General features: G+C 35.6%; 1 protein-coding gene across 10 annotated transcripts in view; it reads right to left on the bottom strand.

Annotated features, from left to right (window-relative positions):
* Positions 1–26,840, bottom strand: part of LOC117214204 (cAMP-specific 3',5'-cyclic phosphodiesterase-like) — a 349,894-nt gene that overhangs the window by 100,702 nt on the left and 222,352 nt on the right. The window contains exon 1 of one of the 10 annotated variants that reach the window (XM_033460095.1): positions 9,882–10,283. The exons of the other annotated variants lie outside the window; for them this stretch is intronic. Coding sequence (XP_033315986.1) covers positions 9,882–10,108 — 227 coding nt within the window. The 5' untranslated portion in view covers positions 10,109–10,283. Of the gene's footprint in view, positions 1–9,881; positions 10,284–26,840 lie in introns of those variants that run through there. 10 annotated transcript variants of the gene reach the window in all.

The following is a 26,840-nucleotide window of genomic DNA, read 5'->3' as shown; positions in this document are numbered from 1 at the left end:
TATATTGCATTTGTGCGGCGTTCACGGTTATCTAAACAAGTAAATCGTAGACAATTTTTTAATCCATGGGATTTATCTTATTTTAATCATTAAGGACCAATGTATCGTACCATGTCGATATGATACAGTTATCAGATCGTGAATTCATTTCTAGATTAATTTTCCTTATAATTCAAAGTGTTCGAAGGATTCCACATTAACCTATTATTCTTCATTTTTCTTTTTTTTCATTTTTCAAACGCTGACATATTTTCTAAAAATGCGCCACAACCGGGACAAAATTTCTTTCACGGTGCATCACCGGTGCAAACGCAAAACCATATCCATTGCAATATTCGCATATTCTATACGACTTTATTGTTATCAAAAATTGGAATTATCTTTTTATTGGATTTCGTCGATGATCTATGAGTTCGAACGAATTATTGTGTTTATTAAAACGATTTTAAAGCAACACGAAGAAACGATACAATTCTTAATTAAAACATGCATTGTGTACGTTAACGAATTGGATTGAACGGTCACTTTATTTATTCAATCAGAAAACGTACACTGCGATTCACGCACTTTTTCTGTTAATGCGGAATTATTGGGTTTTATAATAACTTTATAATTGGATTTCGGCTTATTGGATTTTGTTGGAAATTGCTAACTTTTAGCGAATTTTTACGTTCTGAAAAAAGATCAAGAGAGAAGAAATATTAATTAAAGCGACGATATTAATATAAACAATCGATAATTCTATTTATTCGTTATGAAAGTATTCACTGATCGTAGATCGTACAATTTCTTTTGCTCTGTACAGGTTTTTGAAGTCGTTTATTTCATCTTATCGATGGCTAATAATTAAAAAAAAAAAAAAATTCCTACGTTTGACAAAATTCGATCTGTCTGTATCAGAAGCCAGAAATTTTATTTATATCTTTATGAGTGGAAAATGGCCGGCTCTGTATTATTTAATTTTTACTATTTGTTATATAAATATTGGCCAATAGGATTGAGATTAAAAGTAGATTGTAAACTATCTAATCGTGCATGTAGCAGCGATAAGAATCTAGTTTGTCGATTAGATTTAAACACTATCGTGACGATAAACAATAGATAAGCGAGTTGTTTAAATGCAAATGATACACATTTTTTCACGCGGCGAATTTAAATCGCTTTATTTGCTCGATATCCAGTTTACTTGTCCATCGTTCGTTTACATTAACTTCGATGCGACGCTTTTACATGTTTCACTTGTCAGCAAATTTCATTTCCATAGCAAATTTAATTTCCTACTTTTTCACGTACAATCATGTGTCTCCGTTATTTATCTTGTTTTTAGCCGAGTCCGTTTTACCACGTGCGTTTTCCTCCTACGTTCTATGTTGATACTGTTAATAAAGTCACGTTTTAAATATTGATCCTAAAAACAAATTGTTTGCCGTCGAATCACACGATCGATGCTATTAGCGTTATTATTTTATTTTCGTACTTCGGTTGCTTCTCGAACCTGTATGCTCCAAGCTACGTAGTTCGACGAACAGCAAATCGTATCGTAAAACCTGACATTGTTTGGTGATTTTAATTTCTGTCGATACTTTTACGGTTTCATCTTTCGATATGTTCTGCGTTTATTCGAAATTTCCCCAAGGATGAAGCAAATTGAACATTCGCTCGAGGAAAACGTATTAGGAAATTCGGGAAACAAGGCACGATTTTGAAATTTCATCTACACAACCCGGAGTGTTTAAAACAAACGAACACTGAAAGATACGATGGCAAATTCGTCGTATCGATAAATTGGCTGCTCGTGAAAATGCGGGAAAATTCTACGATAAAAGTAACTCTGTGACGGATCTGGCTCTTCGGTATTCCACGGTAATAAATTAATTGCAACCTGCACGAACGCATAGGTATCGGACAATAATTTGAACATGGAAAAGCAATTTTCTATATTGCTGATAGAGCGTCACGATTAGAGAAGCGAAATTCTCATACGATGGTCCTACTTTCGCGTAAAATTGAAATTGTTCGCGACGTCGCGCGTCCATTTAATTCAAACGGATATTCTTAGAACGAGCCCGGCTTAACGAGCAACTTCTTCGCGTTTCATTTGCTGTAAACCCGAGAACCGGACGTAAAACACAACAGCAGAGGCTCGGTTGTCTCGCGAAGAGACACCGGCGAGATATTCTTATGGGGCGAGTTTCTTATGGGCGACCATTCGTTTGGTCGTTTCACGGTGTCCTACAAATGAACCAACTCGCAAGTTTGTACTTTCGAAGCGAGAAGCGGAATAAAAGCAGGACTAATGACTGAGATCGTTTCGAAATAAGTGGATCGAGGATCCTGTCGAGAATACAGGAAGTTTATGGGGAAAACAAAGGACCGGGAGGAAGTTTAAGGAGAAGGGGAGATTTGCGAATGCACGAAACGCTTACTTTTAAGCTCCTCCGAGGATTCCGAAGCAGAGAGCTGCAAGACATTTTTCGAGAACTAATACTGCAAGTGTGGAAAAGTTGCGGAAATGAGAATTTCTTAGATTATTACGCGCAGAAATTATCAGATGCTTGAAAAAGATATGGAAGTTGTGGAAAATTTGCGAAGTACAGCTTTCGATGAGCAAAGATAGGTATAATATCTATACAACAAAGATATGATTTAAAATTTGCTGATATCGAACGTATGATAAATAATATTCCAAAATAGTAATACAAATTCTAGATAAATTATAAAGAGGCTGAGCTCAAAATACCAGCGACGCGAAAGTTAATTAAATTCCATTCTCACAGTACATAAATCAATGAAATTAATAAAACGACAAGCATACGACTTAAAATTTCCTTTCGACGTATTAATAAAGAATTGTCAAAATTATATTACACAGAAATAATTGTTTAAACCCGAGGATACGAAGTATACGAAATTTGCAAACAAATCATAGGTCGAAGCTGACGATCAAAATTCCTGAAAATAATACAAATTTCAAATTTATAGGGAATAATATTCTCAGACGGAAGAGAAACATTTTTGGGAAGAACCATGTCACGAGTTTTCCACGATGTATCAATCGGAGAGATGAATTACTCGTTGGCGAAACAATTCGTAATAGAAAAAAGTGGATAGGAGCGACACCATGAAAGAGAAGAATCCAGGCAATAAATCAGCTTTATTGTTACAATATCGAGGAGCGTGTTTGTTCGAACGATCGCGAAGCTATCTCTGATAAACCAAAAAGCGAGGCTTTCCTCGAGCAACGAAAATTCGTAGCAAAAAGATTCGTGGCATCGACGTCGAAAGAATTTCCTGTAAGAAGTGACAAGGTGTAATTTACGTCCCACGCGTTGTCAGGCCAGTTGACACGAATTGGCACGAGCCATAAACTTAAATGCATCAATGAAGATTGGTGGCAATTCCCTTGAATAGAGATCTCACAACGGTCCACGGTCCGCTACATTTATCATTGTTCGCGAAAAGTAGGATCAGAGTTCTACATCTTCTCGGCTAGCGATTCTTATTTCCCTTTATGAAACTAGTTTTCATTAGTTTTCTGTCCAATTAGATCTTTTTTCCTGTCTTACGAGTTCAAGGAAATCTCGTTTTATTGCTCTTTCTTTGATAAATGTCGGTTTATTTTATTTAAAAAAGCAAAATGGAAGCGTTGAAAAGTATTTTTTCGTTTGTAAGAAGCAACTAAGATTTTATTTTCTACCGTTTCTGTTTTTCCGAAATAGAAGTTCAGAGAATTGCTTTTCAACGATTTCACTCAATCTCCACCTTTTCCTTTCCTCAATTTTCATATGCAACTTTCAACCGTTAAATTTCTTCAAATTTTAGACAAACACGATTTTTAATATAAGAACAAGTCATTTTTGTTGGCTACGTTGTATGCAAAATCAAAGTGTAGATTTTACATAACAGAACGTAATAATATTACTATAACCTAGATCTAAACTTACTGCAATTACTAAACCAAAATTCTATATAGCAAAATATAACCAACCTATGGCTATAATCTGAAACTATAACTTACAACCATAACCCATATGCTAAACGAAAAATTCAAATTTATATTTGCCCAAAATTACCCTCGTTACTACACCGAAATTCCATATAATAAAACATAGAATTACCACTATGTTCTACATAATAAAATGCTAATAAAGTAAAGTAAAAAAGCGTCTAAAAATCTTCGTTTCCTTAAAAATTGTACATCCCTTCATTTTTCGACGCATCTAAGCTCGTCTTAAGAATCGAGTAATGTTACAAGAAAACGTTTCACGTTCCAATTGAAGTCACTGGAGAACAATGATGCAGTCTGTACTTTCGAGGCTCGTTGAAACCAGACACGCGGACGACAGTTACGATTCGAAGAAATCTTGGAAAGAAGAGGCAAGCAGCCAATCGCCAGGGAAATGAACATGTCACGCTCGCCTAATTGCGCGCCATGGAAAATCCTTGTGCCGGAATTATGAAATTCATTACACGACCTCGTGTGCCGTGCTGTCGCAGACCTTTTATTAGTTAATAACACAAGAATTATGAGAACCGTCTCGTAGCTGTTGTCCGACCGAGGAAAAAAATCGTCTTTTAAGCTGTAGGAAACACGAACTTCCTGTTACTATGAAACTCTACACCTTGCTTTTCCTTCTTACGGTATATACGTATAGCAGTAGATCATCTGGAAAAGTTTATTAATGTCCGCAGAGAAGTAAATTTATTATTTTTATGTATTTTTCGCGAAATAATAATCTTTAACGAGGATAAATAATTTTTAATGCGCAAGTTTCCGAATCTTTTAATATGATTTAATATCTTTCAATTCTTTTTACCTCTGACTTTTAATTCCTTTTTTATTGAAATTTTCTTGCGGAAGTAGAATTTTTTAGGTAGTCGTAAAGATCAGTTTTAACGGATCACTTAGTTTTAGCATCCTTTTTTTTCTGTATAAAATGGATAAAAGATGGAGAATATTTTTAAATATTGGAGAATAATTTTAGCTATAGAACGAATACAATAGGTTAAATATTGGTAAATTATTTTTGTAATAAAGTTAACCACCGGTAAATTTAAAAAATTGATCGTTTTCGCCTCAGTTTGCTACGTTGTTGGATTTTCAAAATTGATTTGACAAACTTGAAAGATTGCCCCTTCAAAATTTCAAGTTTCATATCCAATGCTATGTTAGAAAAGTTGACTTTATACCTAATAGAAATTCTTATTTCGTCCCAAAACGCCTAAAAGTTTCTTTCCTTTCGATACCATTCTACTCGTACGAGGAAAAAACTTCCAAAAAGTCCAAGTTTTCCGATATTCGATGCCGCATTAGGGAAGCTGACATTCTACCGAACGAAAATTCTTCTTTTGCCTGGGAGACTAAAAAATTCCCCAAACACCAAAAATTTTCCAATACGCAACTCCGCCAAAGAGAGAAAAAGATCAATTTTGTACCGAATTAAAATCCTATTTTAAATTTCAGCTCAACCTTCTATCGCTCATTCTCGTTAATTTTATTACAACAGCAAATTTACCTGAAAAAAAAATTCCAATTTTCAGTATGGCAAAAAATGAAGCCAAGATATTGCACTTAAAATACCCCATTTGTAATCATACGTTCCAAAGGCGAGGGAATAGAGGTTATTTCCAGCAAAGAAAGAACGTAAAATTTTGCAGGTCGTTTAATCCAAAGAAACCGTAAAGAAAAAGTGCAGGTGGAGGAAATCGCGAAAGCTGTGACGTTTCCAGCGCTACCGTCGACGAAAAATCGATAGCGACAGCGGTTACAAGCGGACACGCGTAACTACCAAAAATAACGGGACGTTATGGCGATCGTAAATGCCAACTTTTGTGTTTATCACAGCTATACTTGCTCCGTAAACCTACAATACATGTATCGAATCAGTCGGGATTTTAGAAGGTTTGCCAGGTTGAAATTTTGCGTTATAGGGTTTACGTAGCTGGGAGCATGGTGCCGACTCATCGTCTGTTGTGTCTCGTGTACAGATTTTGCCTGGTAAAGTTGAACACGTTCCTCTAAATAGAGTTTTCAGCTGGCTTAGTAACTTTATTTATATACATGTGCTATAGATTGCAGGCTGGCGGCCATACTGTTTGGAGATTTTATACTTCCATGCAATATCCTGTTATGATTTTAAGGCTTCAAACATCTCAGTAGTAAAATTTTACGAGGCTCTGTAAACATGTATCGTCTAGCGATACGTTCTGTAAGTAGAAGGAATTGCTGGAGGTGATGTTTAATTGAAAGCTATGCCGGTGAATAATTTAGAGACCTTGCTACGAGTATACAAGACTGGTAATCTTGCTCAAAGCATATTTATTGAAATTCGAGATACAGCAGCAGCCAACGTTTCAACATTCTGTTCCACTAACAAAATAATTATTACATCTTTCCACTTTGTTATATCATAATTGTAATTCGTGAACTCCGTAGGAAAGAATATTTCATCTTTGTGGCGATAGCAATTATGTACGTCGTTACATTTTTCCATCTATTTTCAATTGTTTTAATCACAAGTTTAGATTATACACTGTACAGAAATAATGCTTGTAGACACGTTAAGTTTGCTTTTGTTATATTTATTAGTAATATATCTCATTACGTGTATTATTAATCGTTTGATTCTTTTGTGTAATATTTGTAAACATGAATTAACCAGAAATAACTGCATGGAATTAAAAAGTGAACGCGCTCTAATTCCTCTGGGATAAGTTATCAACTTAACAGCTTGATAACTGTGATTAAATCCTAGTGAATTTTCAGTGGCAATAAGAACGTCGTAATTGTTCCTATCTCCTATTTGCCTCACACTAAAACAGATCTACATTTTACAATCCTGATAATTCGTCGGATTCAATGTTCTATTTACAACAGAGTCTCGTAACGAGGTACCTATACTCTTTTGAACCATAATCTCGACGCGGAAGTGCGATAATATCGCCGTGATAGAAGCTACGTCTAAAGAAAAATATAAAACTTCCCGCCTCCACATCGAGATAAAATCGGTATTGTCGATCTTATTCTCGCCTTGAACCACTTAGTCAATTTTTAATGGCTTTTATCATGTAAAATACAAATACGAGTTACGATAAATGAAAATAAAATAATTCATAATAAATTATCGTAATAATTAATGGAAATGTATGTATACATGTGTGTGTGTGTGTGTGTAGGTATATATATTTAAGTGAAATATTTTAATAATTCTATTCCTACCACGATAATATTAATTCTCTTCGTTCATATTGCCTGAGATGTCGTTTGTTTAATTTTACACGAGATACAGGACCACATAGATCGTAATAAATCCTCCCTATAGTCATTGCCGACCTAATTTTACAGGCATAATCGAGCTTTCCATTCAGCTCGCTTAATGGAAAATTATATTGACAGTGGACGTGCCACACCTACGACCATTCAGCTTGAATCTAGGCTGTGGGTCCTTTCCCTCCGTGAAATTACCCATCCATCAATTTTGAATCTATTTTCTCACCAGCGACTTGCATTTCTCCCTCTTCGAGTCTTAAATTCGAAGAAACACTGTAACTTTGGAATATCAAACTATCGTTCGAAATAACAGTCAAACTATTATTCAAACTCAATTTGTCATCGAAATAATGTTCAAACTGGTTATCACTAAAATAATATTCAAAATGATTGTCGACGAAATAATGTTTCAAACAATCGTCATCAAATAGTTGGAGTAATTGCAAAATACTAAACAAACATATAATACGTTCTAATTCTAATTCTTCGTTCAGCGATTTTATTTCAATCTACCAATCGCAACGATAATTACAAAGTAAGAAATAAATCTACTCTGTTCTCGTCTATATTCCATAAACCTTGGTGTTTTTTTCGTTTCCCTCAGACTTTACAAAATTTCGTCTTCGTTTCAGTTTGAAATTCCATAATTCCATAATTAATTCGTTCTCAGTTTCTGTTGTTTTTCTTTTTCTTGTATTTGCGAGCCTTGCAGAACGCCGCGTTGCGTACTTTCCAAAGTATTAGAAAAATTTGAAATTCTTGAAACTCCGCGAAGTCCACCTTGCCAGTTATGTGTTAAAAACCGATCAGAAATCGCGAGAAGTTGAAAAGGTCGGGGTGAAAGCTCGTTATCGATCACGAGAGGGGCTGGCGTGCCGTGCGGTTGTTAAGGGTGTTTATCACCTACACGCTCTTCAGGGTCGCCAGATTTGTGTCAAGAACTCGTTCCTGCACTGGCGAAACCCGTGGAAAAACTCGTCGAACAGAACGTAAAACAGACGAAGAATTCACGTGAGAAGTCTTCCTCAAGGCCACTACGTTCCAATATAGCGTCAACTGCTGCCTCTTCCTTCAAATCCTCATTTTCACTTCTCTTATTATCGTTTCACGGTGATTGATCGATCAAACGGATCTTTAATTTCTCGTTTCTTCGAACGATACAATTTTTGCCAGTTTCCTACTACCGTCCGGTTATGACTATAAGAATTTCGAGTATAGTTTACTCCGATATTCCAATAATTCAATAATTCCGATATCGAGCAGTCTAGCCATAAGTTACAGCCAACAGAATATTTCACGTATCTCGTTTATTTTACGTATTTGTCGTTGTATCGGAAATAATTGAACGCATTGTGCTCAGTAATAGGAAAGAAATTTGTACGATCAGCAATTGTATAATCACAATCTCGTGCAATCAGAAGTTGCACAACCAGAACTTTGTATAATTAAAAGTTGTGTAATCACGAGAAAAAGAACACAGGTGGCGGACCGCTTAATCTCGTGTCACTGGGAAAATCAAAATGTAGTATTTCTGCTAGAGGCAATAATCCTGATGATCCTTGCACAACTGTACGCGACCAGTCCACTGGAAATAAGCAGGGGCCTACCCAGTAACCCTTTAAGATTATATCCAACGAAGTATATTAAATCCGATCCACTTACTGGCCTTAATGCTAATGCTAATGCTAATGTAATCGATGCAAAAGCTCGGTGGCGCTTACCTACCACACGATGCGAGTCCATTAGAATCTAGACGAGAGCTGTCGCTTTGCACGAGACAAGAGGATGAAATATTGATATTTTAATTTTTATTAAATAATTCCTCCTGTATATACACTTTAATGCCACGTTAGTGTGTAGGGTTTTTCTTTAGACAATGAGATCTAAAGAATCAAGTGGCAGGCCTCTGTTAATAAAATTATTATTCTGCGTAATACGTATTCTATAAGTTCAAAATTCAAATAGATGTGTCTGGTCGAAAGTCTGGTTTTGAAAAACAGAATTTTTAGTATTCTACAAATATGTATCGACTTCACGTATGTCGTTCGAAATTGTACAAATTGTTATATCCCTGGTTTCTTTATACGGTTCTCTTACTTAATATAAATATAGATAAACTACTTTTCTGCTACCTGGCAGCATTGACCTGATTTAAGCAAAGGTTGTAAATACGCATTTTTAACTTTGAATACTTTTATCAAGTATATTTTCAAATAATTTCTGATATTTTAAATACCTTATCTACCAATATTTAACTAGCTCGTCTTCTTTTTATCAACATCTAAAATATTTTTCGTTATCTATATTCTAATATTCTAATCCTTTTATATTGAAAATATTATACAACATTAGCATTAGTTACATAATACAGTATCGATGAATATTAGATTCACTTATTCTAATATTTCCAATATTTGACTATTTAATTATCACATCCTCTCTTATTAATACGCAAAATATTTTTTCACTATTTAAATTCTAACATTCTAATCTTTCAGAATACCAGATCCATCTATTCGAATGTCTCCGATATTCAATTAATATTCGATCGCTTTATCATTTTTCATCGGCATCTCCACGATCATCAACCGCATCCGTCAAATCCACTCACCTCTTCTTACGATCGACGTAGTATCGACGCGAATGTCGTCGAAGACGATATCTACGCTTGTCAACATACGATGTAAGGCCAATAATCGCCGGTTCTTTCGAATCACGTCTCGAATCGTCGCATTCGCGGTTATCCTTCACCGTCGAATCTCTTCGCGAGTCTTCCTTCGGGTCCTCCTGTTCCTGCCACCTGACCATCATCCACACGAAGAAGAAGAAGACGATCATCGTGTTCGATCATTGCCCCTGTTCGAGCTCGTCTATCAAACACATCGATCGTTCACCGTTTCTATTTCACCTTTCACGATCACTTTTCAATTTCATTATCTTCACCATCACCTGCACTCTTTCTTCTCGGCAATTTCTCGCGGCTTTATTTCATATTTTTATTATCGCGATATTTATCTTGCAAGTTTGGTAATTTTTTGATCGATCGTTAACGATCGATTACTACGATCCAGGGTGGATAGTCGCCTTTGGGTTCTTCGTAATTGAAATTCAGTTTTGCGAGAGGTTCGAGCAAGATCGACGCAAGTTTTCTGTCGCGAGAAATTGAAATTGTTTATGTGGGTCGTTTATGTGAATTGTTTAAAGTGGATCGTTGGACGAATCGTTTGTTTTAACTTTGGTTCGTCGAATATGGAAGCTTTGGAAATGGAATTTTCATTAGCAGAAGATAGAAATTGAGAAATATCGTGGAGAATCTGGCAACGCTTTCGAAAATTTCCTAATCTCTGTTTTAACGATGAATTTTTATTTTCTTATTTCTCGCGAGAAAAGAGTTTATTTTTAATTCTCTGATCTAAATGTAATCTACGAAAGATGATTTCATTTTTCGAATTTCTCTGACTACGACTCCGTATCGAACGAGGTGAACGGATATTATTAAAATTAATTTATAAATTCAGATACACAGAGCCATAAAATATGTCTTGGCCGTTATTGTCGAAGATTAAGCATTTTATGGTATTATCGACCTTACATGTGAAATTCGTCGGAATAGAAGACTGAATTTTACAACTCACGATTTCCCTCTCACGTTTACCTTCGACAAACACATGTCGAGCTATTTCCTCTTTCCGGACCGAAAGTTAACATCCTTTTGTGCGATTCTTCATGACAAATGTTTGCTCTGAAACATCTCTGTCGGTTTCACGAAAACACACAAAAATTCTTCTTCCATCGAATATACCTATCAAGAACGCATATTTGATGATCTCGAAAATTTCTTCGGTCCTCGCGATTTTAAGAATAAACGACGGTCTAATTCTTCGTCCAGAAAATCCGCAACACGAGCGCTGCGTATTTCTATAAAATTCATTTCACAGGGTCTTGCGCAGTCCCCATTAAGACTGCACGAATTATTGTAATTAATGCAGAACGTTGATTGTTACGTAAGCGGGAATAAGGTGCCTCCAATTAGGAGGGAAAGGTCCACGCTAGGAAAATATATTTTCCAAATAATCGACTAACACGATGCGATCGTCTCGCAGAGAACAGTCCCGCCGGAATTTGCAGATTTTAATGAACTTTTATTACGAGGACGATCCTGTCGAGTGTGCTTCAACGAAATTCGTGGAATTAAAAACCCGTTCTCTCGCCATGTGCTTTTTCGCGTTACATTTCACCTCGTAATATTATTTCATCTATCGCTGACGTATTTAATCGTCGTTCGAGTGAAATTCAAGCGTTAGATGAAAATTTCATTCGTATCGTAACGCGTGTTAAAAGGAAGGCAGAGTGATTTTAAAATTGACGAAAACCTGAGAATGAATTTAAATTACGTATTCTTTTTTTCTGTAAATTAGAAACGCGAAGCGATTTACAGAGGAAATTCAACTTCAATCATTTTTTCAGCCGAATCTTCGATCTATTTTAATTCCTGAATTCTTTCTTCGAAAACTGATCGAAATATCGAAATTCGAGCAATCTTTAGCAGTAAAATTTTTTAATGGGAAATAATTCTAACGATCCCGTGGCTTCGATTCTACTTTGCCTAAATGGTTCGAGAAATGAGATACGAAGGAAATAAAGACAACTTGATAACGCGATCCATTTATTCGCCGGATTTAGAACAAGAACTGTTCGATATGATTCAAGAACAATATTTATTGTTTGATATCTGACGACAGCGAAGGAAACGCGTGTCCGCGTTTTTCATTCTCTTCGTTGAAAAACCGCAGGAAACCGCGAAGGACACGTGCTTATGGTTGTCGATTCTCTACCTATATACTTTCATATGTACCTATATACTCTGTGTCTACGTTGAAACGACTGACGAGGTAATCTTTTGTTCTGTAGCAAGATAGTAGGATAGTGGAAAGAAAACAGAGTAGAGAAAAGTAGGAAAGGGGATGGAGTAGTAAAATAAAATACTAAAGCAGTAAAATAAAGTACGTCGAAGCAAAATATAACACCGAAGAACACAGTAGAAGAAATACTAGAGAATATAATATAGTACTCGCGTAGTAAATTAATATAAACCGATGTGCAATAATTTGAGAGTAGTATAGCGCCACGCTATAGTATTATGCTGTCATACAATAGAATACAATAGCTGTACACACTGAATGCAACTACGAAACTTGCATCACGATGATCCAATAATAATTATCGGTAAGATAGTGTACGCGTACGTTTGTGTACATTTCAAGCAACAAATAAAAATTTACGAGTTTATTATTGTTGAAAACGACAAGGTGAGTTCGTGCTCGCCATCCATATGCAGATGCGTTAGTTATAAGAAATAGTAACTAGAAGATAACAATCGATAGATTTAATCAATAGGCTTAAGATGCTTTTTGTTTTTATCCTAGTTTTTGTAAGCGCGTGCAATAAAGATTTTTTTTGGCTCAGAACGATGCGATAGATTTATCTATTCGATAATAACTATTGTGATCCTCTGAGTATAGAAATAACAACAATTATTTAACGATAATAGCAATAGCGATTAAATTTACGAATTCTAAAAATATTCGATCGTTCGATCGAACTATTGTAAGATCACGAATCACCATGAACCTCGATCTGACGGATGAACGATTTGACCAGTCGAGGCGTTCATGTAGGATATAAGCTGATTCCTGTATACTGGCCTGCACAATAGGAATGTCACCGTCCGTGACATTTCTCCCGTGCTATTATTAACAAGACACCTACAAAGAAGCATCAGACACCCTCTGCGCAGTCGATTACGCGCTCAGAGACGCTTCCTGGACGATTCTTGGCCCATTCGGATCGAAATCTCCACAAAGAAGATAATAGAACAGGAAATAATTCTTCTAAACAAACTGGTATTTTCAGGAGAATATGTGCTGATAATTAGGAAGACGATGTAAATCTAAAACTTGAAGAAATCCAGTTTCTAATTTACTTTATATTTTATCGATCTACGTCACAATGATATGCAACGAATTTTGGCATGAAAAATATTCCACTCGAGTGAGACATTTTCTCGTAGTCACTGGCACGTTATATCGCACTATTTTCGTAATTCCAAAATTCCATGAAACGTGACGTTCAAGAAACGAGGCATTTATAAAGACGACCAATAGCGTCCATCTAATCCATAGACATTTTCTAATTTATTATTTTTGTCAATCTGGTATATTTTCAGCGAAATTGGCTTCTTCTCTCTTTTTTTTCCAGTTCTAAAATTCCATAAAATGTAGGCCCGGAAAAGCTCGAAAATGTTCACGAAGAGCAACGATATCCAGGAAACAAACAATAGCGCCTCTCTGATTAATCTCGCACTTTCAGAAAAATATGCTGATTTTTATTTTAGTAATTTATACAATTTCACGAAATTTTGGATCACAGAGGAGAGAAAAGATAAAGTAAGAAAAGGACTGAATTCATACGGCGTAGACGACGCCGATGTAGTGCGAAGAAACGACAGTCTCTGCAACGTATGGAGGTTATCGCTGAGGGGTTAAGGAGTACGACGAGAGCGATTGCTGCGGCACTGCTGTCAACAATTTTTATTTTTATTTTTTTTTTATTTATTTATTTGCGGGTAGTTTACAATCAATTCTCATTGAGAATTATAAGTAAATTATTCCGACGTGGTACTATAACACGGATAATAAATGATTAGCGTATGTTTGATTCTAGCTGAATCTAACGTTTAAATCCGCGAACCGTTACGATTTATAAACAAAAACGAATTACAAGAAATGTAGAAAGAAATCGCATCCTTGCGAAGAACGCGATACGACTGCGAAAAAGTACGTTTTTCGCGGTAGAAGCGGAGAACTGTTTTTTAACGTAATTAAATCGGATTTACGAACAAGAAGAATGAGAACGAGTTCAAATGTTCCTTTTGTTTCATTCTTAGTTCTCATCTCTGGAAAACCAGCCTTTTAGTTGGCACACAACTAATAATAATAATAATAATAATAATTAAAATAATAATAATAATAAGTAGGATACAGCACAGTGCTACACGTAAATAAACAAAAGCGTCAAAATTGCTTTCTATCGAGTAAACTATCGAGATATACAGGGTGGTTGGTAACTGGTGGTCCAAGTGGAAAGGGGGTGATTTTTTTTTTTAATTTTCCCATCGAGACAACGATCTACAGTGAGATCCGTTATAACGTACCGGACGCGCACCGAACGAAAATTCAAAGTCGATTTTCTCGAAAACAAAGCCTCGAACGAAAAATTGTTATTCTATATTTTCGACTTCTTTTTTCGCGTAGAATCACCCCCTTTCCGCTTGGACCACTAGTTACCAACCACTCTGTATAAATAAGATTTTCACGAGACTCTAATTGCTGGAGAAATGTCTGCAACATTTTTATACTGATAATCTTTCCTCGTAACGGTCATTCTTATTGTTTATTTTATTTAAAGCCGTTTTATTGAAGCCGGCTATTGACGACTTAGTCAGTGAATAATCTTTTGTTGGAACGAGATCAACGTGAGTATGTACTTAAGATTATCGTCGACGTTATACTTTTTCCTGTCTGCTTTGTACATAGGGCGCTTTACGACTATGCGAGACAATGTGGATGATTGATAGTATCACATTGCAGATGTCACATTTTCAATGATATTTTCCAGTGCGCACATTATTGTACGTATGTGTCAATTAAGCGTGTCTTCATCTTATCCAGACTATCGTGGTTCGTTCTTTACGACCGAACTCTCGATTTATCTTGAAATCGTAGAAGCTACGGGTCAACTTATGCGAATTTATATCGTAATTTTGTTATAATACGTTCCAGTCGTGTTCGTGTACTGCTTCGATATGTTTTACAATGTCAAACGATGCGTTGCACATGGAGCACTGATTTGATTCTTCTGGGGATACGATTTTTAAAGTTAGATAGGACAGTTCATTTTCCCCCTTTTTTTTGGCAATGGTTCCAAATTAGCGACAATTTTTTCGCTGGAATAATTTATCGTACGGAAGAAAGAAACCACGTGATCTAATCGACTGTTGACAACTGGACTGTGAATTTTTCTGCATTTAATAGCACATTCAAAATTCCGAAAAGCACGAGAAATCTAACGTACGGTACAGTAGAGCCTACTTTATCCGAATATAATATTTCCCAGTAACGAGTGCCTTTTTCCGTTTCAAATATTCCATCGTGGTTCGTATACAGTGCGTCCTTTTTCTTCTTTTTTTAAACAAAATATCGTATGTGCGACAGAATTAGCGAAAAATGTTGGAAAAGTCACGAGGGTCGCGGACGAATTAGAAACCAAGAACGTGATATTGAAAGTTATCTAAAGCACGTAGATTGCTCTCAGATGCTGGCAACAGTGGAGAAACCGTACATATACTGATGCAATGCAATGGTTTCGTCGCAATAAAGGCGATAATAACAACGATTTTATACAAATGGAAACAGCAAACGAAAATGGTAACGGAGAGGTGGTTCCTCGTGTCCAAGCACTCGCGCCATTGGAAAAAAGTCATCGATGGTTCAAAGTACAAAAGGAACGTAACTCTATGTCGTTACTTACGTTGAGAAAATTATTATAGTTTATCGGAAAAATTCTTCTAAATGTGGAAACTAGCGTAGAAAGATAGGAATCTGAAGACGGAAGCAGTTGAAACGTGTTACGTTACACGAAAATTGTAGGAAAACTGTGGCAAAAGAAGTTTGAACGTACATGGAAGATGTTCGCTGTAATACAGACTGGATGAAAGAGATCGAAGTTGCCTAATACTCTTGTCAAGTAATAAATCGAATGAAAAGAACGCACACAACTCGGCGACCTTGAGTGGGCATAAAAATGTATCAACGACAGAAGTTGCGGCCAACTAATAAAGCCATTGATCAGCTTAAGTAAGAACATCGAATAGGCGGCAGTTCTCCTCGATTCAAAAGTACGTGTATTAATTTTATTCGCGATTGCAATATAATGGAGATTCGTAAGGGCAATTTTCTGACCCAGTTTTACCATCGCGGGATTATATTGACCCAATGTGATATTTGCCAACGTCATGTATCATTGATCAATCAAAAATCATTGTATTTACATTGTAGCTGGATCTACGTATTTACATCGTATCTGTTGTATTATAACCGTGCAGAATAAATACTGTTCGTTTATGTTTCCTTTTTAATTTATTCGTATCTACGATTTATCGAAAAATAATAAGGAAAAAGCTACTCATTTCTATTCCTATATAGTTTTTCAATAAAGCCATTATTATTGGAACTGGAAATATTGCATTACGTATGCAGAGAATCACACGCGAAAGTGCTACGAAAACGAGGAGCGTACCAAGTGGATCCAAAACGACCCATTACGGTAGTCCGAGGATTAAAGGGTGCAAATCTGAGAAAGCCACGCTCAACTTTCTCGATTAACTGTTTGCACGTGATTTGATGGGAAGATCGAACGACAGATGCATATTCCATGCATCACGAGAGAACAGTGTAGTATCTTCGTTTTTAATTATAAATTATATAAATTTAATTAAAAAATTCCTCCATTCATCTTAATCCGTATCTATTCGAACAAACGAAATTTCATATCGGACAAGCGACTCTTCCACTGTCCGAAAATTCCTTTATTCGAACAGAGTTTCGTCTTCCTGTTAGTTCGAACAAAGAATAGTCTACTGTACTTGGCGTGGTATTCAGCGGATGAGACAAATTTCAATTTGTTTCGTTAGGCTTGGAAAAACACGATAGCGCATCGATAACCTACTTATTTTCTAATTTTTCCTAGAAACGAAACGCATGCCGAGAGAATCTTTCAGAGCATCTTGAACAACAGAGGATATGAATCTTCCACTTGTGAATTCACGATGAAACTCATCGATTCTTGCTCTCCACACAATTCAATAGGTTTCGTCCAATTGTCGTCGATCAATCGTGGACGATTAAATCGCGTGCACGGGGCCGCGGGTTCTTTTAAATTAGCCTCGGCATTCGGCGAACATTCTTTGTTCTAGGCTTAAACGAACCGTGACTCGATCGCTAAATATTGACCGTAAGTATCCGGTGCAAGCGTAATCGCATGACGTCATCCTTTTTGCCGGAGAGTTTTCGACGCTGGATATCTCAGACAGAGTATTAATATTTGTGAAGCACTCGCCCGTAGCTTTAATTTTTCCGCATTTTTCGTCTCAGACACGGATATAGAAATTTGAGTTTTCCAAGGCTTTTCAGTTGCACGCGAGTGTAGAACCGCGAGTTCTATTATCGAAAATCAAACAGAAATAATACGTTGCCTTCTACGAGCTTTCTATTATTCCGATAAGTTCGAACCAATTCTCTCGCTTCCACCCAACTATTACGAATAATCCCAAACGTAAATAACTAAACCAGAGTAAATACAAATAACAGAGCAAATAACAAAATACAAATATCTACGAGAGATATCTAAAATGTTAAAAATATCGTCAAATCGACGTATCTGTAATATCAAAAAAAAGAAAAAAAAAAAGAAAAAATCTCTGTAAATCGAACGACATTTTTCGTCTAACCCACTACAGTACGTGAAACGTCGCATGTCACAAGACGCAACTAACATTGCTCTCTGCGAGCTCATACAAAATTCATACCCCTCCCCATCGATTTCTTCGGCAACTCGCACATTTCGCTTCGACCCGTGCAAACTCCCCCTATGATTTGCTTAAAAAGGCAGTCGCGTAGCTGGAGTGCATCATCGATGCACCTTGCAACCCACCGCAACCGCCGAATATGAAGCCCTTCGTTCTAAATTCGCGTGCAGAGAGCGAGAAACGATGGTCAACTGCGACAGGGATTTTTCAATGGGTCCCTCGATATTCCCGGCGATCGATGGAATCCATTACGAGAATTGGAATTCCACGCTCAACAAGTACCCGGGTGAAAACGGGTTGTCTAGCGTGGAAGACTGGAATCGTGCGTGGGTTATCGATTTCAGGGGTTGCTGGATCGATCTACTTTCAGTGTCTCTCTCTCTCTCTCTCTCTCTTTATCTCTTTGCAAGGATAGATAACGAAGAGAAGAACTGGGACGATGGGAAAAAAGAATGAAAATGGTAGGTTTTTAAGAGACTTGCAGGAGACAGTAAAAGGGTGTGGATTCAACCCTGTTACGATTCTTCGATTTTTATGTTTCAATTTTACTCCACCTTTTTGCAGATAAAAACCGTTTGAGCGAACACAGATAATTGAAGCGGAAAATTATTCCTACTAACGCAGACTTGTTTTTCCTATTTCGTAGAAACTGCGACGATAATTTGTTCAATAAGCTGGAAAAATATAATTGAATTCGAAAACGTTGGAAAGAATAATTTCATACCTAACGAAGATATAATTAAAATTGCAAGATCTCGGTAAAACAAGAATCGTCGTTTCGTTATCGATCGTAGATTCGCCTCTCTGTAGCGAATGGTGTAAGCGGCTGAATTTTCAATGAACTTAACGAGCGTTTGATAAAACGACCAGACTCGTGGCCACGACCTTCCTCTCTCGTTCACGTGAACCACACTCAAGCAAAATTAACGTCGGGCTGATAAACATCCGATCAAGCCGCGAACTGTTTATATGGTTGCAAATTTACGAGCAGAAACGAGGGCTCGTCGATTCGCGATCCAGTTTCATGGAACATTTTCACGGAAACGTTAACGAGAGAGACGAACGTTCTCAATAATTGATGTTTTCATTGAAAATATACACAAAAGAATGTATTATTTTCATTTAGTTTGCTAAGATGATTTCACGTCTGGTATACCGTGATTTATATCTTTCGTTTCAAAGTTCGTCCATTGTTTGAAATAACGAATACTGAAATGACTTGTTACAGTATGGATAAAAGATCCTTTTTCTAATCTTTTTTTAGTTTACCAACGTGGAACGATTTTACGCGCTTTGAATCTCAATTAAAAATCTCCCCCTCTTTTTCTGTTTTATTTTACACAGCCTCGATATATCGTTTGTTCATTGAAACAATGAATCGCAGAATCGTTGTTTTGCTATTTCTATATTGGCAAAGTGATTCCACGTGTTTCGAATTCTAGTCGAAATGTTATTCGTCCTTCTGTATTATTTTTTATGTAAACTGGTCCTTGCATTTGCAACGGGTCCGATTGGATCATTTTTAGCGGATGCGATCTCCGATAATTTGACGCGCGAGAAGTTATTGTCCAGTGACAATCGGAAGGTTAGTTACGAATCAAATATTCGCGATATGTTGTGTTTCCACCCGGAAATGAACAAAAGGTTTCTTTTATTTTAATTTGCCTGCCTTTGTGAAGTGAGGTCGCGTGTTTAAAATCGTGGTGGAAATTTTCGTAGAAAATTCCATTTTTATTGGTCAGCTATTTTTTACTTATTCTGTTGTACGCAACAAAAAATATTTGAAAAAATAACCTGCAGTAACGTATCCTCTTTGTTTGCGATCGTTCTAACAGCAATGCACAGCGAAAAAAAAAAATATTTCCGAGTCACGTGAGATCAGCGTTGAGAAAATCGTTAATTATCGCATTAAAATTTCATTACTGCGCTAGACGTGAATTTTAATTCTCCGACGATAACGCATTAACTATTTTCTATATCTGTCTAGTCAGAATGAAAAATGAATCATATTTATTATAATCGGGAAAAACGAACCAACGAATATATTTGTAGAAGAGAACAATGATATCGATTCTAACGAGTCTTAGCGTATGGTAATAAATTACCAGAGCGAAAGTAAACGTCAGTATTACGTCAGAGCACAAAGAATTTTTTGTTACAATCTCGTTTACGACCACTGGTCATCATCACGTTACGCAATGTATACTTGTTTCACTAATTGAACAGAAACTCAATATTCGATTCACATAACTATCTGAATACACATTTTCCTATCATATTGTCTATCTACCACTTTTTACATCTTATTCGTTAGTTATTGAAGATTTTTTAATTATTAATTTATAATATCGTCTTGTTAATTAATTAGCGAAGATATTCGCAAGATCTGCCTCTTTTTCGCACGTTTTTAGCGGAAGAAAATTTTAATTCAAATAGAATTGCCGACTTAGTTTGATAAATTGGAAAAGTTGAAATAAGATAAAAACTTTCGAAGGTGTAAATTATTAAAAGAAGAATCCAACGTCAGAAAATCTATGTGGGCAAAGAACTCCAAATTTAGTTTAGGAAACCCATAGAGAAAGAAAGCGATGAAAGAATTTCGAAAATACTCACAGCTCTTAAAGAAGAAGGATTTCCACTTTAAGATGAGAATAAAAAGAAAACAATTAAAGGAAATTGAAAACGAATTTCGAAAATATGCGCAGTCTAGGGGAAACAGTCTCAACTGCGTTTCCAAAATCTTCGAAAAACGACCAAAATCGATTTGGAAGGTTCAAAAGAGAATCTGAAAAATATCGCCAACATGGACAAACGATTAAACGAAACGGTACGTTGAGAGGGAAACCTGGTAAAAACGAAGATCAGTCGAGTTCTTATTTAAAAATTGTAAAGGACACGAAAATGTGGAAAAGTAAAATTTACAGTTAAGAGAATTGCAACTTGTGTGTCAATAGACAAAGGACAGCGCGCGACTGAACAATTGGAATGGGTAGAGAACGGAAATGGCGAGAACACGTTTCACGACCGCACCAACACGTGAATCGAGGCGAACTAAGCGCATACGACACGCGTTCATGATCACGCGACGCTAGGCGCCGCGACGCAACCTCCGGCGCAAGCACACGCGCCTCTTGTTGCACGCCTCGACGCCGGAAACCAAGCTTATCTTTCTGCTCTCGACTTTCTACGATTCCACCGACGACCGTTCTACTTTGCAGCGATCGATCGTTGCAACTTTTCAGTCTTTCTTTCGATCTCTTACTCACTATCGTCGAAATTGTTAATTAAAAAGTACGATGACGTGCTTTGAATCGAAATTAGTTTCCTTATTGTTTGTGTGTGTGTTTGTGTGTGTGTGTGTGTGTGTGTGTAGTTTTGAGCGAATCAATTAATAACTGGACTATGGAGATTTATGCAAATTTATGTTATCATGAACACGCGGCTAAAGGAAGGTTTGTTTAATCTATTAAATATCGTTTAATTATTTCCCAAAGTATCGAATATTATTTGATTATTCTGTAACGTAACAGGTATTATACAATTATTTTCTAATCTATCGCATCTTCTAGCATCTAATCTAGCATCGCCATTCACTATAATTTTTATTACTTGCTAGTTATTTTTCATATTTTTCAGGATTATATTGTCCCTTGAATTTTGATTAACCGATTAAGTAATATACCTGTTACGATAAGTTTAATTAAATGTTCCTCGGTATTTCTCAATTTCTAACAAGACTTTCTGTTTCTATATCCTCTTTCCTTTATTTTATCTCGATAATATTAATGGCAATTTTCGTGAAGATTTAACGATCATTTTCACTCATACTCGGATATCTCGAATTAATTTGATGTTACGTGGGTCGTTTGGTAAAATGGTCACGAGGGTTATTAACAAAATGCGTTAATATTATAACGAAGGGATATAAACATTTACGACGATATTAAACTGTCTCCGTTTATCCATTACGTTAATAATGAATAACAAGTAACGAAGCGAATAAAAACTTTATGTGCGTTATAATTGTGTTCTGATAAAAACTGAAAATCAAATATTTATATAGAGATGGGAAATCGATAAATATAATTTGCGTTGGATTTATTATTAATTTCTTCTTCAATGAAAATTTAAGTCGAATTACGTATAATGGTAAAACAGAGTTTTTTGTAAATTAACAATGTTAATGTAATAATTTTCAAAGAGCCTTCAAAGAGTCAATCTTATACCCACGTGCTCTATACCGTGTACTTTGCTAATAACCCATTAATTTAACGTCCCTTTAATTTTTAAAAATGCTGTAACGAATCGAAGTATTCGAAGGATCGGAAATATTCGGTAAAAATGGAAAATTTGGACGTACTACGATTATAATTATCATATTTTTGTTACTTTTACAACATTTCTTACGACTATTCTTATTATTATCTGTTTGGTTAGTTTTATAGTTACAAAGTTCCACAAATATTAATCTTCGCCTTTTTTTCTAATCTAAAGTGAAGATTAAATTCATCAACTAATTCTAAGACTTACTGTCTTCGCCATTATTTTTAATATTCTAGCAGACTAACCTCGTTCATAACCACAAAAATTCCTAGTAATGGCAAGTAGCCATTCCTCTCTTTCGAATCTGACAATAAGATGAAGGTTAGGTTCCAAATTTTCCACTCGATTGAGAAATTCGATATTTCTGTTACCTCGATTATTCATTTCAATCGTAACTTCAAACATATTCATAAAGTCTCTTCGAAAAACAATTATTCGCCACAGTCATTCGTCACAACGCTACTGTCATCGTTCGAGATATTTTTATTTCACTGCACTCACTCCACTCGTAGAATCTTCTTTTCCACCTCAAATGAAACGACAATCTCGGACTATCTAAAACTTCCGCGAACATAATTCTCAAAAAAGTTGCCGGAACATGATATTCGTTTTATATTCGCGCGATAACTGTTGCACTCTGAATATGCACGAGGAAAACGCTAATCGCAAGCGAGATGAACTTTAGCAAGGAGATGCGTGTTCACGTTTGGATGATCGTAATTGTCGGTCGCACGATTTCGAAACGAAAGTAGATCAATCTGCATTATGACTTACGAGTTACGAGGCACTGTCGACGCGAGCACGAGGACAAACTAAGAGGTGGCTCGAAGCGAAACTGTCGAGAATTTGTCAGCGAGAGTGAGAAGGAAAGAAATCGATTGTCTTGCGATATCTTCGCGCGCTTTAAATGCGAGGCACCAGGCCCGTATCTGCCGATCGAAGCGCCCTGGTCTTTCCAAACATTCGATTCTAATTTTCTAATATTACTTTTTTTCTTATATTTATTTATCTTTATATGTATGCTTATTGTTTTATTATTTTATAATGTTTTTGGTATAATTAATTTTTAAACTGTTATCGTAATTATTATCAAGTGTTAATAATTAACGATGTTTATGTACAATTAATAGAATTTTGTCTCAATAGGATTTTGATGAATTCCAGGATTGAAACAAAATACGATGTATATTTTTATACATATTAAATTGAAATTATCATAGTTAAACATCTTCCTACCATTAACGTCGTTGATTATCTATTCATGGTCACCTATCGATTTTTAAATATCTTTAGAACACGCCAATGATACAAATTTCTCCGTAAAATCGTATTTTTACGTTTCGTGTCACGATAGAATAAAAGAATCAAGAATTTTACAAATACTTCTGTTCCTATCCTTTCGATTATCCTCTGCACTATATCACCAACAATACTCTCAATTTATTACTTTCCATTTCACCATTTGTATTTAATTTGCATTTTACTATTCCAATTTTTCAAAATTCTGTATAAAAATTTATATCAAAGAAGTCCGTTTTAACGATATCGTATGTCAAATAATCTTTCAATAAAATATTTAATAAAATTATTTTTTATATTTAATAAAAGCATTATTTAATATAAGCAATATTTAATAAAAGCAGGCCGTGAATTGGTGTCCAAAACAAGGAACATTTTTAATTACATTTTCGCGAGTAAAGAGCGCAGTTTTTCGTACGCGAATCAACGAGCCAAGGTAGTTGGTTCGCCGCGTGTTGCACAAAACCGATTCTTTTTTCGTAACCAGTCACACGATATCTCGTGTGTGTGCAAATCAGATTTGATCGTGGTCGACGATAGTTTGGCAAACATAGTTTGGCGTACGAGCGCTTGTTCAGTTCGTATTACTCGAGGAAAACGAATTCTACGTTTTCCTTCTCTTGCAGTCTGTTCGAATCAGAGACGCGAGAAACGTTGTATACCATCTGGACAGAAATTTGAAAAACTGAAAATGTCGATGTCCGAAGGATCGAGAAATTTAGAAAATTTTGGTGATTTGGAAATATAGAAATTCGAAAGTTTCCTTCTTTAAATCCGCAAGAGATTCACAATGGAAAATTTGTCCTCACCGTTACCGCTTGCTTACGTAAACTCGAAATGACCACGTGGAAGGAACTGCGCCGGTATTTAATGCAACCATAATATAGACTTACCTGGAACAAAGAATGAATCACATGATTAATACCTCGTTTCATGAATAAACATTAATGAGTCATAACAGCGCAATAGTGGCTATACGAATATTAGCAAAAATTCGAATCGAATTTCATATTTATCGACAATATCGATAAAACAGGGAAAGAAGATTTCCAAGATAAGGGTGATAACAGGGTAAAACAGAAAATTTAATATAGGTCAAACAGATCCATGTTAAGTAATTAACAAATTGTCTTATTACCTATTGCACTGTTAACTTTATATCACGTGTACAATATATCGCATGCAACAAGTAAACACATCGTCCGCTAGTGATCATACAAGTCAAAAAACATGAATCGAGAGTCTCAAATGCCGATTAAATTCTATAATTGAAATAATAATTTCTGCTAATCTTTGAATATATCGAAATGATTGGAATGACTATTCTAGCGACCAAAGGGACCAAGTAATAATAAAAAGTCATGCAAGCAATGCAGCAAGCATCAAGCAATGCAATGTGTCACTTCGAGAAACGTTACAGGTCACGGATTGTGAGTATTTTCAAGAAAAGGTCCCTTTTTATGAAATATTCATGCGTGGATATAAATAAGCGGAGGGACGATTTATTCATACGAAACGTTACGTTCATTATACAAGCTATATATCACGAATTATCGTCGTGTTACTATTTTATTGCACGTCATCGTACACGCTTATCACTGGCGCCTTATTCTACATGTGTACGTATACACGTACGATACCGTTCAAAAGATCAGTTAGACTTAAATACGTATGTCTATACGATATATGTGAAGGAATATTACTAAAAAATAGATTTTCTTATTGGAAAAGATTATTACGAGCATTCGTAGCTATTTTGGAAGTCGAAATTGATAAATTGATATTACGATCGTCCTCTACGCTTGAAAGTAATATCATTTTAATTTGAAATAAATTTTAAATAGTGGAAACAATTGTAGCAATTAATTAAAATTATAATAGGAAATAAATTTAATTTTTGAATAATATAATAGTGTACATGTACATTGCCTACATGCATTAGACACGCGTTATATACGTAGAGCGTGTTGAAGCAGCGTTTGAATAATAATATTTTAATGAAAGGAAATTGTGTCACACGATCAACGTCACAACAGCTAACCGTGTCTTCCATTTTTCATTGTACTAGTAATTTGGAGCGTTCCGCGTGATACAGTGGATAAATTGGTGTCACTTAATGGGCAAATCAATAGTTGTTAACGATTGGCGAGATCGTTCCCTTCCTTAACGGTATTTCTCGTGGAATCTTTGGTGAGTGGGATAGGATAAATATGCGTTTAAGATGATTTTTGTTAAAAATAATCATTTTATTATAGAGCGGAATATTTCTCAATTGAAGAATGGATAAATATATTGCGAGGAAATTTAATGTTTATCGAAATTCATTATTGCAGAAATTCTCTATTATATAAGAATTTGCATGCAAAAGCAGCTTATTTCGTAGCTTAGTTCTTATCGACATTAATAAATAAAACATTTTCTTCTTTCTAAACCCGATTGTCTGCTTTCGTTAGGAGAAAAGAAGCTACTACGAACTCGACGTGCAATTTCTAAAGAGAACCGCGTGTTATCGAATGAAGAGTACAATGGTGCCCCATAGTGATGGGGAGGAAGCGAACGAGGCAGCGCGACCTATATTTCGTTTGCACGCGAAACGATAAATCAAAAGTTTCGCCTTCGAGATGATCACGTTTTTCTTTAACTCGCTTATAAATAAGGTGTCTGTACCAAGATAAGAAGGAAGAAACTTCTTTACTAGCAAAATACAAATAATAAAACTTCATAAATAGTTTGAGCAACTGTTACAAGAAATTTCGCTGTCCTAATGTCTTCCTGTAATAAGAATGCTTAATTGATTTGATTAATGAACGAAGATTTAGTAAGACGGTAAAACGAAGATGTCTTAAAATGGGATCAAATAAGTTACAAAGAAAATGTTCGTAAAAAGAACATCGCAAATGAAGCACTCCTTCGATAAAGAATGATTTTGAATATTACTATGAAGATAAAGTAGGAAACGGAGAAGTGTTGATAAAGAAGATTTCTATAGTGAGATGTACCGCTTGAGCATTTAAAAACCTTTCTTTGTAATAATTTGTAATAATTGAAGAAAAATAATATTAACAGAGAACTCTTTAAGTTAATAAATTTAATAGTAGATCAAGCAAAACAAACAGCTTCTGTCTGTCTGGGCTGAAAAAATTCCTAGATTAACGACTGTTGACCATCGTCAATATTGTTATACAAGACAAACAGTAGCATTATAGACGGTAATCCATATAGATCGAAGAAAACGGTGTTAACACAGAATAAAGACTTTATGACGATAGTCTAATAAAAATCCCTAAATCAACATTCAATAAA

The sequence above is a fragment of the Bombus bifarius genome, unplaced genomic scaffold, assembly GCF_011952205.1.
Source record: "Bombus bifarius isolate JDL3187 unplaced genomic scaffold, Bbif_JDL3187 scf7180000009200, whole genome shotgun sequence".
Lineage (NCBI taxonomy): Eukaryota > Metazoa > Arthropoda > Insecta > Hymenoptera > Apidae > Bombus > Bombus bifarius.
The sequence above is the reverse complement of the archived record's forward strand: the minus strand, read 5'-3'. Positions and strand labels throughout refer to the sequence as shown.